General features: G+C 36.0%; 1 protein-coding gene across 2 annotated transcripts in view; it reads right to left on the bottom strand.

Annotated features, from left to right (window-relative positions):
* Positions 1 to 13938, bottom strand: part of LOC149775542 (LIM domain kinase 1-like) — a 107781-nt gene that overhangs the window by 23322 nt on the left and 70521 nt on the right. For both annotated transcript variants that reach the window (XM_089944123.1, XM_089944124.1), the window contains 3 exons: positions 12443 to 12684; positions 4663 to 4933; positions 3681 to 3768 (listed from right to left, as the gene is read on the bottom strand). In XM_089944123.1, the coding sequence (XP_089800249.1) occupies positions 3681 to 3768; positions 4663 to 4933; positions 12443 to 12684 (601 nt within the window). The remainder of the gene's footprint in view (positions 1 to 3680; positions 3769 to 4662; positions 4934 to 12442; positions 12685 to 13938) is intronic.

The raw sequence follows: 13938 nt of genomic DNA, 5'->3' as shown, positions 1-13938 counted from the left end.
TTCTGAAATTTATCAATTTGAACAGGTTGTGGTGAAGCTCCGTATTCTACTCTAGAAGAGAAAACTGGTTTCATTAGGTTTTTGAATTGTTAAGCCGAAGTAAACATTATCGGAAGTGTTACTTATTACGGAACCATGAGTAAAGCCAGTAAATCGTCTTTGTGATTGTCTTCAATGAATTCTGTATACAGTCGTTGCTCAAACAATAGCCGACATGGGCTTCTTATTTAACTGCAATCACAGCCAAGCAGCAGACAAAGCTGTGGTTGATACAAGAGTCGCACAATTTAATAAACATCAAAGGACGAAAGCCGCCAACATGTATGCTGTGCTTGGCGGTGTGATCAAACAACAAACAGTTGAAAGTAAATAATATCCACTTTATTATCTGTAAATTAAAAGGGTATGAAATTGTACATCCGTTCAGCTTAATTTTGTTTTATATAAAAAGTGATTCGTAACCATTGCAGGCCTTCATTACTTAGTTATCGAGCTTTATCTGTGTACGTTGTTTGCTTATATAAAAAAATATTTTACTGTTATGGAAAAGCAAGTTCAAAAACGCAAGTCGTTTTCTGCTAAAGAGAAACTGTATGCCCTAGATCAACTAAAGAAGGGCAAACAACAAACTCAGCTTGCCAGAGATCTAGGAATCAGCGAGTCCACTTTGCGAGGGTGGAAAACAGATGAAGGAAAGCTCCGTAGTCTACCCAACATTCTTGAAGAGGAAACTGGTTTACAGCGTAAAAGGGTTAAGTTAGCTAATGACAATGTCCTAGATTCAGCTTTGTACCAATGGTTTGTACAAGCTCGCTCAGAAGGTGTTCCAATTTCTGGCCCAATTCTGAAAGCCCAAGCAGAGAAATTTGATCGCCGTATAAATGGAGATGATTCCAAATTTAAGGCGAGTAATGGCTGGCTAGACAGATTCAAGAAAAGGCACGCTATCAGCCAAGTTCTTGTGTCTGGGGAAATCCGCTCCGCTGACAAAGAGGCTGCCAATTCCTACCCGATTGGGCTTAAAAAGTTGCTGGAGGACGGTTGCTACACAGCCGACCAAGTTTACAACTGCGATGAGACTGGTTTATGTTATAAAATGTTACCCGATCGCACCCTTGCAACCAAGACTGACAGTCACAAACGAGATTTCAAGAAGAGGAAGGACAGAGTGACTCTCTTATTTTGTGTTAACAAGTCTGGCAGCCACAAAGTCAGACCTCTGATGATTGGAAAATCGAAAGCTCCCAGATGTTTTCATCATGTAAATATGAAGGCACTTCCATTTCAGTACACTAACAGCAAGAATGCTTGGATGAATAGCTCCATATTTGACGACTGGTTTCACAAAACATTCGTTCCAGATGTTCGGGCTCATTTACGAAAACTCAAGCTGGAGGAAAAAGCTCTCCTCCTGCTGGATAATTGCCCTGCCCACCCCCCAGCGGAAAATCTTGTCAGCAGTGATGGCAAGATCAAAGTTTCGTACCTCCCGAAAAACACTACGTCAGAAATCCAGCCACTTGACCAAGGCATAATTTCCGTATTTAACCAAAATTATCGCCGTGAAATGATAAAGGGAATGGTAGCAGATAATAACGCATCCGTCGACACGTCATTGGCATTACTCAACTTAAAAGAAGTATGTCACCTTGGAGGTAAAGCCTGGGATGCTATCACTGCATGCTGCATTGAACGATGCTGGATAAAGGGTCTTGGGCCAGCTTTTACACCCTCGACACAAAATGATAGTGACGATGAGCTTGAATTTACAGGATTCACTGAAGACGACGTACGTTTAGCAGAAGAAGCACTCAAAAAATACGAGCACAGTCATCATGATATCCTTAACTGGTATTCAGTAGATGACATCTGCCCTATATACGAACACATATCAGACGACGAAATTGTTACAAATGTCAGCAGGAAGAATGAAGCTGCACAATCAGAACCTGAAACCAGTGACGATAATGATAACGATGACGATGGCACCCCAACTCCCCCACCAAAAGTGTCTGAGGCAGTAGTACATTTAGAAGCAAGTTTAAGGTGGCTGGAAACACAAGATGTTGACAGCATCAAAGTCCTTCAATTAAGAAACATTCTTGACTTTGCTAGAACCCAACAGTTCGCGGCAAAGAAGCAAACGTCATTGGATATATTTTTCAAGAAATGATGAAATTTAAATTTGGAACCACACTGACTTTGCACTTTGCGTAACGATTAATTTAGCAGTTTTCACATGTTTCTTTTGATGTTCACAAAATCTGAAATAAAAGTTATTTGCACGCTGAAATCATGCGTTGATTGTTAATTATTCTTGCAGTTGTCGCATATGATAAAATTTTAGCGGTATGAAATTTGTACAGACACCGTATGTAGACCCGGGAATAGCTGCATGCAATGACCGTACGATATCAGACGGCAAGTAAATGGTTTCAATATTTTGTTCATCCTATATTTTACACGATGAATTCAGACTATTACAAAATTATTGAATATTTTAAATCTGTACGATTTTCAATGAAATTACATCCATTATGGATGAACTGCATGCCACGACGGCACGGTAGCATACGGTGTTGATACACTTTTCATGATATAGCGATAGTCTGGTATTATCGGTCAATCTGTATTATCGTTCAAACAAATAAAAATTAGTAAATGTTTTTAATGCACAGTAATAACCTATAAATATATTAGCCATCGATTATTTTGAATATATCTTAATTAATGCATTCCAGTTAATATTCATCTGATGATAAGCCGACTTTTGATCATTGTACATGTATACACGTATATGTTCTCGGAAAAAAAGTTAAATATTGTAAAACCCCGCATTAACGCGACCCCGCTTTTAACGCGATCCGATTTTATGGACCCCGATCATCGCGTTATAGCGGGTTTCCACTGTACAAGTAAATTTCCATGGTTCAATGCCCTTGCACATAATAATCTGGGCTCAAATACTTTACAGTGACACAAAAGTTTATAATGCATTACATCTGTCTGACAATCACCATTTTGTCATGACATCCTCACCTGTAGTTGATATCTGGGCCCTGAAGCAACTGTGATGGGAACAAATGTAAAATGTACAATTATTGCAATTACATTTTTAAATCTTAATGAGCCAAAACATTATACAATTATTTGTAGCTTGTGGATACAAGATAGATGTAACAGATTTTAGATTTCTACCCTTTGGATCATCGTCAAGAACATGGTATTTTAAGGGATATGTAATGGCAAGATTGGGAATTCGCCATGGCAAGAAGTGGCAAGACTGGTGATTTTCCAAGGCAAGCAACAATATGCAATTGCTATCAGGCTATTAATTATCTTGCAATAGTCTGATGCACAATTGAAATACATAAAGATTTAAGAAGAAATTATGACACAATGAAAATTTCAGTAGCTTTATAATTAGGTAAGCAAGCTAATTCTACTCTAAGAGTGATAAACTGTGCAAAACATGGAAATTATAATAGATGTGTTCAATGTAAGGAGAATGTTAACATTTCACAGATAAGAAAAAAAAATAAAGGCAATAAGCCTCAACACTAGCAACATCTACCTGCAAGTGCACCAGCTTACATGCCACCAGATAGTTAATATATTACAGATTTAAATATAAAGGAGACAATGAACCTCAATACTATCACATGAGTGTGCCAGCTTACCTGTGACCAGATTGAGCTTTTTATCTTTGTAAAGAACTCCAATAAGTTTGAGCAAATTTGGGTGGTCAAGACTTCTTAAAACAGAAACCTGTAAAGACACACAAACATATAAGCTACATACATCCATAACGGTATGAAATTACTTTACTGGTTGTCAAATATTCATTAGCTGGATAAACAACAGAATGAGTGAAATCAACAGGAATTTTTGTAAACAATATGCAAGAATTGTTTTCTCAAGAAAGATGCTGACAACTATTGAAAGCCAGGGCTGATGAAGGTAAGCCAGGGTTGATGGTGGCAGCAAGTGAAAGCTAACTGCAAATGTTTAAGTTACATCTTACTGTATTTTGTATTTAGTAAGAAAATATTTTTTGTTAAAACAGATATTACACATAATATAATTTGTTATTAAAAGTGACAAATTTCATGCTGTCAACTCCAAATTAACATGCTGTTAATTCCAAATTAACATGCTGTCACTCCATATTAACATGCTGTCAGCTCCATATTAACATGCTGTCAACTCCATATTAATATGCTGTCAACTCCATATTAACACGCTGTCACTCCATATTAACATGCTGTCAACTCCATATTAATATGCTGTTAATTCCAAATTAACATGCTGTCACTCCATATTAATATGCTGTCAACTCCATATTAACATGCTGTCACTCCATATTAACATGCTGTCAACTCCAAATTAACATGCTGTCACTCCATATTAACATGCTGTCAACTCCAAATTAACATGCTGTCAACTCAATATTAATATGCTGTCAACTCCATATTAACATACTGTTTTCAATGATAGAATAGAAAATATGCTGAGCTTTGATTTAATAACCTTGACTGAGTTTTAAGTGTGAATGAAAGTGGAAACTATTTTTAGCCTTTTTATACGATAAATAAATGGGATCCACATGATAAGCGGGTTTGTGAGTTATGTGAGCATGATGTATTTTGGTCTCAGTCCTACCTCTTTCAGAAAGCTTTTCATTGCATCTTCATCAAATCTGTACAACTCTTTCAGCACCATAACTTCATTTGTGACTTTGTGTGTTACTTTACGGGCCTGACCATAGAACCCCTTCCCAAGGACTTCTCCATGAATCAGATCACTAGATCGGAAGACACGGTGGGTTTGTGGTTGAGATCTGAATGACTGGGCACGACTTAAGTCTATACTTTTCTGTCGTGGGGATGGAGTGGGTGATGGGGATTTACTTCTTCGTCTAATATGACTTTGTCTGCAAACAAAAGAAAAAGCATAGTACAATCGGTATCGGGAGAAATAATTGGTGCCAATGTAAACAAATTTCCAAAATATAAATTCAATCATAACATTCACCTTGACATGGCTTGATTTTTAAATCAGAATTAAATAATGGAAATTAAGGAATAAACATTTGATTTGGGGGTTAATTGAAGGACAATATATTCTTAAAAGTTAATTATTGTAACACACTTGCTGTAAACTATCGCTGATTGTCTGCAAACAACAAATTATCAATACCATTCATGCACTCGTCCAAATCACAGCAGCCAACCAGCCAATGAGGCCTTGTGTGGCTGTTGAACTTCCAGCATACACATTAACAGATAGCTAGGCAGATTAGATAGCGAAATTTCCAACTACTACGAAACTATGACTCACTACAGTTAATCTGTTCTTCAACTAGTCCTGCAATGCTTCTAATCAATGAATAGCAGTTGCATGCTGAAGCAGCTGAATGTTGACATACAAATATTATGCTGCATTGATATTGGCATGCCAGAGCCAGTGATGTTACCCCTGGATACCCCAGCTGCTGAGCGGCTTCAGCACATGACTCGCAGCATAGTGCTTGCATCCATCCATCCACATGGACAACTTAGTAGTGACTTACTTGATTTAAAACATTGTTTCAAGGGTGCAAATCAATTGGATTATTAATACTGACTAGCAACTGTACACTATTAAATATACTACCAAGCCTTTGCATAATGTCGAACTAGAAACACTCTAGTCTGGAATTACTTCAAAGTAAATGCAGTTGACAAGTCCAAAACAAATTGCACACTTTGCAAAGTATGCATTTCCAGAGGTGGAAATGAGTCTAAAAACTATACGACATAAATCTTGTCCAGCACTTGTGCTACAAGCACATCACTGAATATGGCCTGTTTCTGGCAGATGAAAAAGAAAAGAATGCTGCACAGTTAACCTCAGCAGCTGCAGCAACTACTTGTTCTCTGACTATTGATGTCATGCTGGACCGGAAGCAGCCATTTGCATCTGACAACCCAAGAGCTATTAGTTGGCACAAAGCTATTCCAGAGTTCATGGCAGTAGATATGCAACCTTTTTCCGTTGTTGAAGACATTGGATTTCGATGTCTGATGGCCAAGGCAGAACCATGCTACAAAATTCCAAGTCGGAGGTACTTTTCCACATCTGTGATACCTGACATGCATAAGGCGATACAAAGCAAGGTGCATGATTCAGTTTCTGCCCAATCTGACCCTAGTTTGACTTCTGATGCGTGGTCATACCCATCCGTTGGCGTAGCCTTGTTGAGTCTTATGGCACACTGGCTGATGGAAAACTTTCAGCGGAAACAGGTGCTTTTAGCAGCAATGCCTCTCCATGAATCACACAGAGAAGAATAATTTGTGAGCAAAGTGGACAAATTATGCGAGGAACACAACATTCCCGAAACTCATATCCATGTCTTTTTGCGTGACGGAGGTGCAAACATGGTTAAAGCAATGCATTTGGCTGAAATCAATAGCATCAGCTGTTTTGCACACATGCTGCAGCTCGTTTTCATTGATGGTATTCTGTCACAACAAGCTGACAAAGATGTTTAGGCGATCTCGCGATCCATAGTCAGCAAGTTCCGGCACTCCTTCCTGGCACAACAGCAATTCAAAGAGCAGCAGGAAACATTTGGTGTTGCCCATAAAACACTCGTCCAGGATGTCCAGACACACTGGAATTCTACATACAACATGTTGGTTTCGTTATATGAACAAGTCTTCGGGACTTACGCTACTCTCTATGACCTGTCTAGCCTTACAGCCCAACAGTGGGTCTTGATTAACAATATTGTGGACATGTTAGGCCCATTTGCGGACATTACCAAGGAAGTAAGTGATAGCCAAACATCAGTATCCATCATTCTTCCTATGCTGAAAAAGCTCTGAATGTTGCTGGCTTGAGAGCATGAAGCGAGTCAAGGTATTCAGACAATGCACCGTGATACGTTGACGTCACTGAACACATGCTTTGCTGACGTTGCTAGCAACAAGAAGCTTGTCTTGGCTACCATCTTGGATCCACGATTCAAACACTGCCTATTCAGCGAAGACTTACTTGTGACCAGATCCAAAGAATAGCTTAGAGCAGAATGCATTATAGCAGGAGGAACCACTGACCAAAAAAAGAAAAACTGAAACTGAAACAAAAGCCACTGGATCATCAATGTCGCATCTCTGGGATTTGTTTTCTGTGGCCTGTGATGAACCTGTATGTACTGTCAATGAAACAACCCACGTGGATGACGCCGTTGACGCAATGCTTGAAATGTATCTGACCAGCCATCTGTTGCCACGAGAAGACATATATGGCTGGTCGAACACTCACAGGTTTCAGTTCCCCTACTTGGCCAAATTATTCAATAATTTTGTCACTGGCCATATTGGTCTGAACTCAGTGGAAAAACAGCACAATCACGTAACAAATGATGAAGCACATTTACTTTTCAGTACATCCCAAGTCAGTAAAAGTTAGTTTGTGTTTTAAGCCACCGTTGGAAGTGTTCGTAAGCATAATTTTTTTTCTGCAAAAAGGAAGCTTTCACGGCACAATTAACATGTTCCAGTCATGTTGGGAAATGCAAACATCCATCAGATTCTATTACTTTTATTTAAGTTTGGTACTGACTTCCTTTAAAGAAAAATTCTCTGTTTTTATTGAAGACTGTAGTCAGCTTTCTTTGATGATGTGTTATTGAAGTCACCACTAAGGGACAGCTTTGGAGAACCAAACAAATGCCCATTTCTTATTGTGGCGGCAACATCAAAAATTGTATTGCATGGTTGAGACTGATTTTTTTTCCATTTGCTGAGTACGTTCTCAACAACTGGTGCTTCAAAGGTAAACTGTTTCCTTTGAAATTTCAGCAAACTATTTTATCTGGATACATTTTTAAAAAGGAATTGGTCATCGTTTGGTCTATTCTAGTTACTGTTCCTCCCTGCCTATTGAATAAACCAATAAGACAGATGTGGGATGGTTGTTGTTTTACATTTCTGGTAGCAGTGTGATGCTGCCTTCCATGCATGCATCAGAAATTTAACGAATGGTCAACGGACAATAGAGACGCAGGTGTTCTGGTCTGATGACAGAGATTATTACAGAAAATGTGAGTGTTCTGAAGGATTTAATTCTGAGTGAAAAGAAGAGGAATTTTACTTACCATTCACATACAAATGTCAGTCTTTGTAAATATATTAATTACTAGCGAGCAGCCGAAAATCTGATGAAAGATAGATTATGAGATAATGCCTCGTCCAGTTGATCTCCGTTACCAGAAATGTCAACAACAAAAAAGTGGATATCTCACAACATACAGTACTCATTGCTAGATGTCAAGATAAGCGGATTATGATATAACAATGCACGGTTTAGATGGTTTGTCAGTATGGAGAAAGAATTTGTTCATGCAAAAATTGATAAATTTCAGTGCATTTTTTACCCAGTTTGCAGCTTCCTTTCATGGGGCCTATGAATTTCTCCACTCCAAACCAATGGTTTTATATACAAGTTTAAACAGCCAACAATGTCACCAATAAAAAAAATACTGCCAGAAGGTATATTTTGCTGCCAATAAGGAAAAAATCCAAGTCTACGACATTGGTGAAGCCCTACACGATCAAAGAATAAACTTTTTACACGTTATTTTTCATACTTGTAAAAAGAAAAAACTACTTTTTCATGTACGAGAAAAATACATATAAAATTTCAGGAGCCACGGCACAATCATCTTGTATTATTCATACATGATCTCTTCCCCAAAATGATAATAAACTTAATACATTTTTTGGTACTTTTAAGAAAGATTTTTTTTTCGTGTATGAGAAAAATACATGTATATTAAATTTCTGGAGCCACACCACGACCGTGTTATGTCTGAATTCATGGTATAACGAACTGTGCTATAGCGGGGTCATAATGTATGTGTGTGTGTGTGTGTGTGTGTGTGTGTGTGTGTGTGTGTGTGTGTGTGTATATATATATATATATATAATAAAATAAACAACACCAACACATAGATGTGGTGTTTATTTGATAATTTATCAAGAAAACCTGGACAACGCCATGGCATCAACATATGATCCACGGTTTAGCAATAGAATGACTTACTTAAAATGGCAATAGAAACATTAGCGGAGAAACAGAATTGGTTACATTAATGCTTTCTTGAAAATTGTCTGGAAAACAATCTTGTGCCAAAGGGATTATGTTTAAACTTAAAAATTCATACTGGGAATGACACAGCATCAAAGAAGTTTCAAGAATCTATTGACTCCCTATTGGAAAAAGTATCTTTGGAAATATGTGATAGACTAAAAGAATAATACCAGAGGAGAGTGGGCAAAGAACTAGAAGAACATAGAGATGAACTAAAAACTTTGATAAAAGGCAATACTGGCATTTTTGATGAAGAGCTCTTCAAAAAAACAGAATCTTAAAAAAAATGAACTATTATCAAGTCAACTTAAAAAGTTACAGAATTTACAGAGAGAGAAAAACAATTTTCCAGGACAAAGAGAAACATCAGCATCAAAAATTACTATAGAGAAATCAAAAGGAGATAATCAACAACCGAATAAATCAGCAGAGGAAATTAACTTCATCAATGTCAAAACTAAACGTGCAGCAACTAAGAATCACACACGGAATAAAAAACAACCAAGAAATGAAAACGAAATGAACAAGCATTGCCAACAGCAAAAATTACCTATTAACCAAATCACACAGAAAAAAATAATAGACCCATTCAAAACAATTCCAAAAATGATCATGCAAAAAACTTAATATCCCCAGGCACACAAAAGGTAACCTATGCAGATGCAGTAAACAATGGAATGAAGAAAATTACACAGGAATCCAACATAGCCCTAAGAGCAACAATACAAAGACTAATGGAAACCCTCAAGGATCTGCTGCAGAGAGCACAAACAGAAGAAAGAATACGAGATTTATTAGAATACAAAACAAAAACAGATGGAGGAAAGAAAAGAAAAGAAAAAAGGAAATCAAAAGAAGAAAAGAAACTGTGTTAAACCTTTCCAAGTGAATTCTAACTAATAGTGATTACATTCTTCTAGGTAAGGGGTTATCATATTGTCCAAGAACCAAAGTGCATGATAATATTAAGTTCGCAGAAGCATTTTTCAAATACACAAGATCGCTAAAATTAAAAGAATTTTTCTTATAATCATGTACATATTCACAATATAAAAGTAATTTTCATCTATAAAATAAGCCCTTTCTTCAATAAAAAGAGTCATAATTTACACCTTCTAGTGGACAAGATATTTATCTCAATTTTTATATTGAAGCAACTAAACAAGAAACCTTAAACAGCAGTCCTAGAAGAAAACATTTTACAAACATATCTAAAGAAAAATGAAAATAATGACATCACTACCATGGTTTATGCTAAAAACACGAATATTCATCAATATGTTGAATATTCTTCATGCCATCCTAAATCATGTAAAAATGGGATACAATATAGTGAAGCAAAAAGATAAGAATTATTTTGGATGATACAGTTTTTAAATCATCTTTGACAGACTTAGGTCAGCATTTTTTAAACAGAAATTACCCTATTGACATCATTAATACTGCTTTCCAAAAAGTATCTTCTCTTACAAAACTTGAATCTTTACAATGTAAAATCATAAACAGAAATGAAGATATCATTCCTTTTGTTATTGAATATAATCCAAGTTTGCCTAATATAGGTAAGATTATCAATAAATATTGGAATTTATTAAAATTATCATGTAAAGCAAGTATTAAATTGCTACACGAAAGCAAACCCACACTTGCTTATAAAAGGACTAAAAATCTAAATTAGAAAAAACATCACATAAAACAGGATCTTCAACAAAATGTAATAGACCTAGATGTTTGCACTGTTCTTTTATTAATGAAAATACTTCTTTCAATAGTAATAATACGAAAGAAACTTTTAATATGCGTTGTGATACTAATTGTGCAACATCAAATGTTATTTATTTGATCACATGCAAAAAATGTGGCATCCAATGTATTGGACAAACTAGTCAACAAATATCTAAAATGTATGAGCTACATAGGTCAGACATATCGATCAATCATTTTCATCTCATGTTGCCACACATTTTAACAAGAGTTCCCATACTTTGCAAGATTTCTACTTTCAACCTATTGTTATAGCTGATTCTGAGGTGGAACGTCTGCTAAAGGAAACCTATTGGATTCACCGTCTTAATACGGTATATCCAAAAGGTATAAATTCCAAAACACTATACGACATTCATTATTTTTTTAAAATTATGTCCCCTTTTCACAATTAGTTAAGAATATTTTATGTTATTCTAATTTACAGAATAACTTCACTAGTGAAAGTACAAACCAATATCATAACGATATGTTAACTAATTTTTTAAAAATGAAAGTACGTTTTTAAATTATTACTCAATACATAATGATTAATTATTTATAAAATACTTTGATCATAAGTATTATGCACACCATATATAAATTGAGTTCTGATGAAATACTGAACATCTATCAATAATAAATCAAGATATATTATATTATTTTTTATTTTGATTTTTTTGTCATATTTATATATTTATTTTATCTTACTTAAATGTGCATTATACATAATAAAAATAAAATATTAATAGAACTGTTTATCTCTATTCATAAATTTTATATATATCTACCAGTATATACACACACATACAAACACAAGAGTGTGACCCCACTATAGCACGTTCTATATAACACACATTTAGATATAGCGTGATTGTGGCAAGGCTCCCAAAATTTAATATGCAGGTGTTTTTCTCTCTCACACATACAAAATTAACTATTTTCTTCTTAAAAGTACGAAAAATAATGTGTAAAATGTTTACTATCATTCTGGGGAAATTTCATATACATTTTTTTTCCTCATACACAAAGAAATATTTTTTTCTTCTTAAAAGTCAGAAAAATAACATGTAAAAAGTTTAATCAAGGATTGAGCTGGGATTCATCAAAAATATTAACAAATTCACTGGAATTTGCAAATGTAGCAACACTATGAATTACTGTACGGCTGAAAAAAGTGTGGATGATTAAACTTGTTAAAGAATTTAACTTGATTAAAGGGACTTGCTTGTAAGAGTTTTGTCCCATTGTCAATATGCTGTCATTTATAGACAGAAATAGTTTTCTGTCTTTCTGGGAGAGCTGGATACAGAAGCAGCAAAGAAAGTTATCACATTGTAACATGATCAGGTAATGTATACAATGGAGGGACTACTGGCCCTTGCTGGGTTACCAGTTATTCTTATATCTGGTAATGTATTTAATGGAGAGACCATTGGCCCTTGCTGGGCTACCAGTTATTCTTATATCTGGTACTCCAAGGGACACACTTAATCATAGCACACAAGAGTGCAAGCGAATAAATTACCACTGCACTACTGAAGCCTATTTAGCTTACCTGTGTGTGTTGAGAAGATCTTTAGGTCTCAGTCTGACTCTGACACCATCAACCTCCACCTCATCAGAAGAGGATTTTGAGGGACTCTCATCATCAGAACCTCTTCTCAAAAGGCCCTCTTTAGACCCCCTTCTTATAGGGCTTTCATCTGACTCTGAGTCTGTAGGATGACGGATAGGGGATGGATCCCTTTCAATAGTTAACCTCAGTTGCTCATTGGTATCAGCCAACAATGATTTGATCTAAAGAAAACATAATGCACTATGATTTAATGTTTGTTTCTTCAAGAATATGTACTTACATGGACACATTAACATCAAGGATGTAAGCCTGCTACCTTCTGAATTTGCCTTACTAAAAGATGAAAGTTAATCTTTTCTGCTATATTATATAGATGAAGGGCATTAATTCTTGCTCATTATTTCCCTTGGCCACTACTAGGTGTCACCAGTTTTAAGCTGAGCAAACTGCCAAGAATGCTTGCATAGCTGGGTGATTGGGAGGGTCTTTTAGGAATGCCATTGGGTAAGTATTCTATGAGAAACATAAATTACCATATAACATTTTTCTCCTTTCAATACCTTCCCTGATTACATTAACATTAGGAGAATAGGTAATAAGTTGAGGGAATGCTGAACATCCAAATTATCCTACTTGGGAAGAAAGATTTGATTCCCTATGTGAACAATAACCTGTTCTCCTGTTTAAAACAACACAGCCTATGCTCAGGCACACACTATGAATATAAGACAAATCATACAATAAATGTTTATTAATTCTTGACCTTCAAACATACTGTAGTGTTCTATCATGACTAATGAATAACGGTGGTTGTACTGTATCATCTACTTAGTAAGCATTATATGGAAACAAGAATCCTGCAGAGGAATAGCGACAACATTTTCAAGATGGCTAACATGGTGGCCATACTGGATGTCAGATCAACACCATTTTCAATTAGGACCAATAATCATAATAAGTCTTGATAAAAATCCATGTCATTATGACTATCCACCCAACAGGAGTAGGGATACCAAGATTTTCAATATGGCTGCCACAATGGCCATCTTAGAAGGCAGATCAATCCCACTTTCATTTAGGACGAATAAGACATCCTAAAACGTCTCTTGATTATAAAGGATTTTCAAGCTGGCCAACATGGTTGGTCAGATTGGCATCATTTTCATAGGACCAATCAGGCTCCATAAGAAGTCTTTTGATGAAAATCCCATGCTGCTATGACTTTCCATTCAGAAGGATCAGCAATGGAAGATTTTTAAGGTTGCTGCGGTTGATTCCATTCTGGACGTAAGATGTGTAGTATTTTCAATCAGGACCAACAAAATACAGAAATTTCTTTAAAAAATCAACGTTAATCTGTGTTATTCCATTCAGGAGAAGTAATGATAAGAAGATTCTCAATAAAGTCGCTGCATACTGGATGTCTTACTGGCACAAATTTTGTACAGGACCAACTATACAATGGGATGAATGAA

This window comes from Sinohyriopsis cumingii, chromosome 19 (assembly GCF_028554795.1).
Source record: "Sinohyriopsis cumingii isolate HCF-2022 chromosome 19, ASM2855479v2, whole genome shotgun sequence".
Taxonomy (NCBI): Eukaryota; Metazoa; Mollusca; class Bivalvia; order Unionida; family Unionidae; genus Sinohyriopsis; species Sinohyriopsis cumingii.
This window is presented reverse-complemented; position numbering and strand designations above follow the sequence as displayed.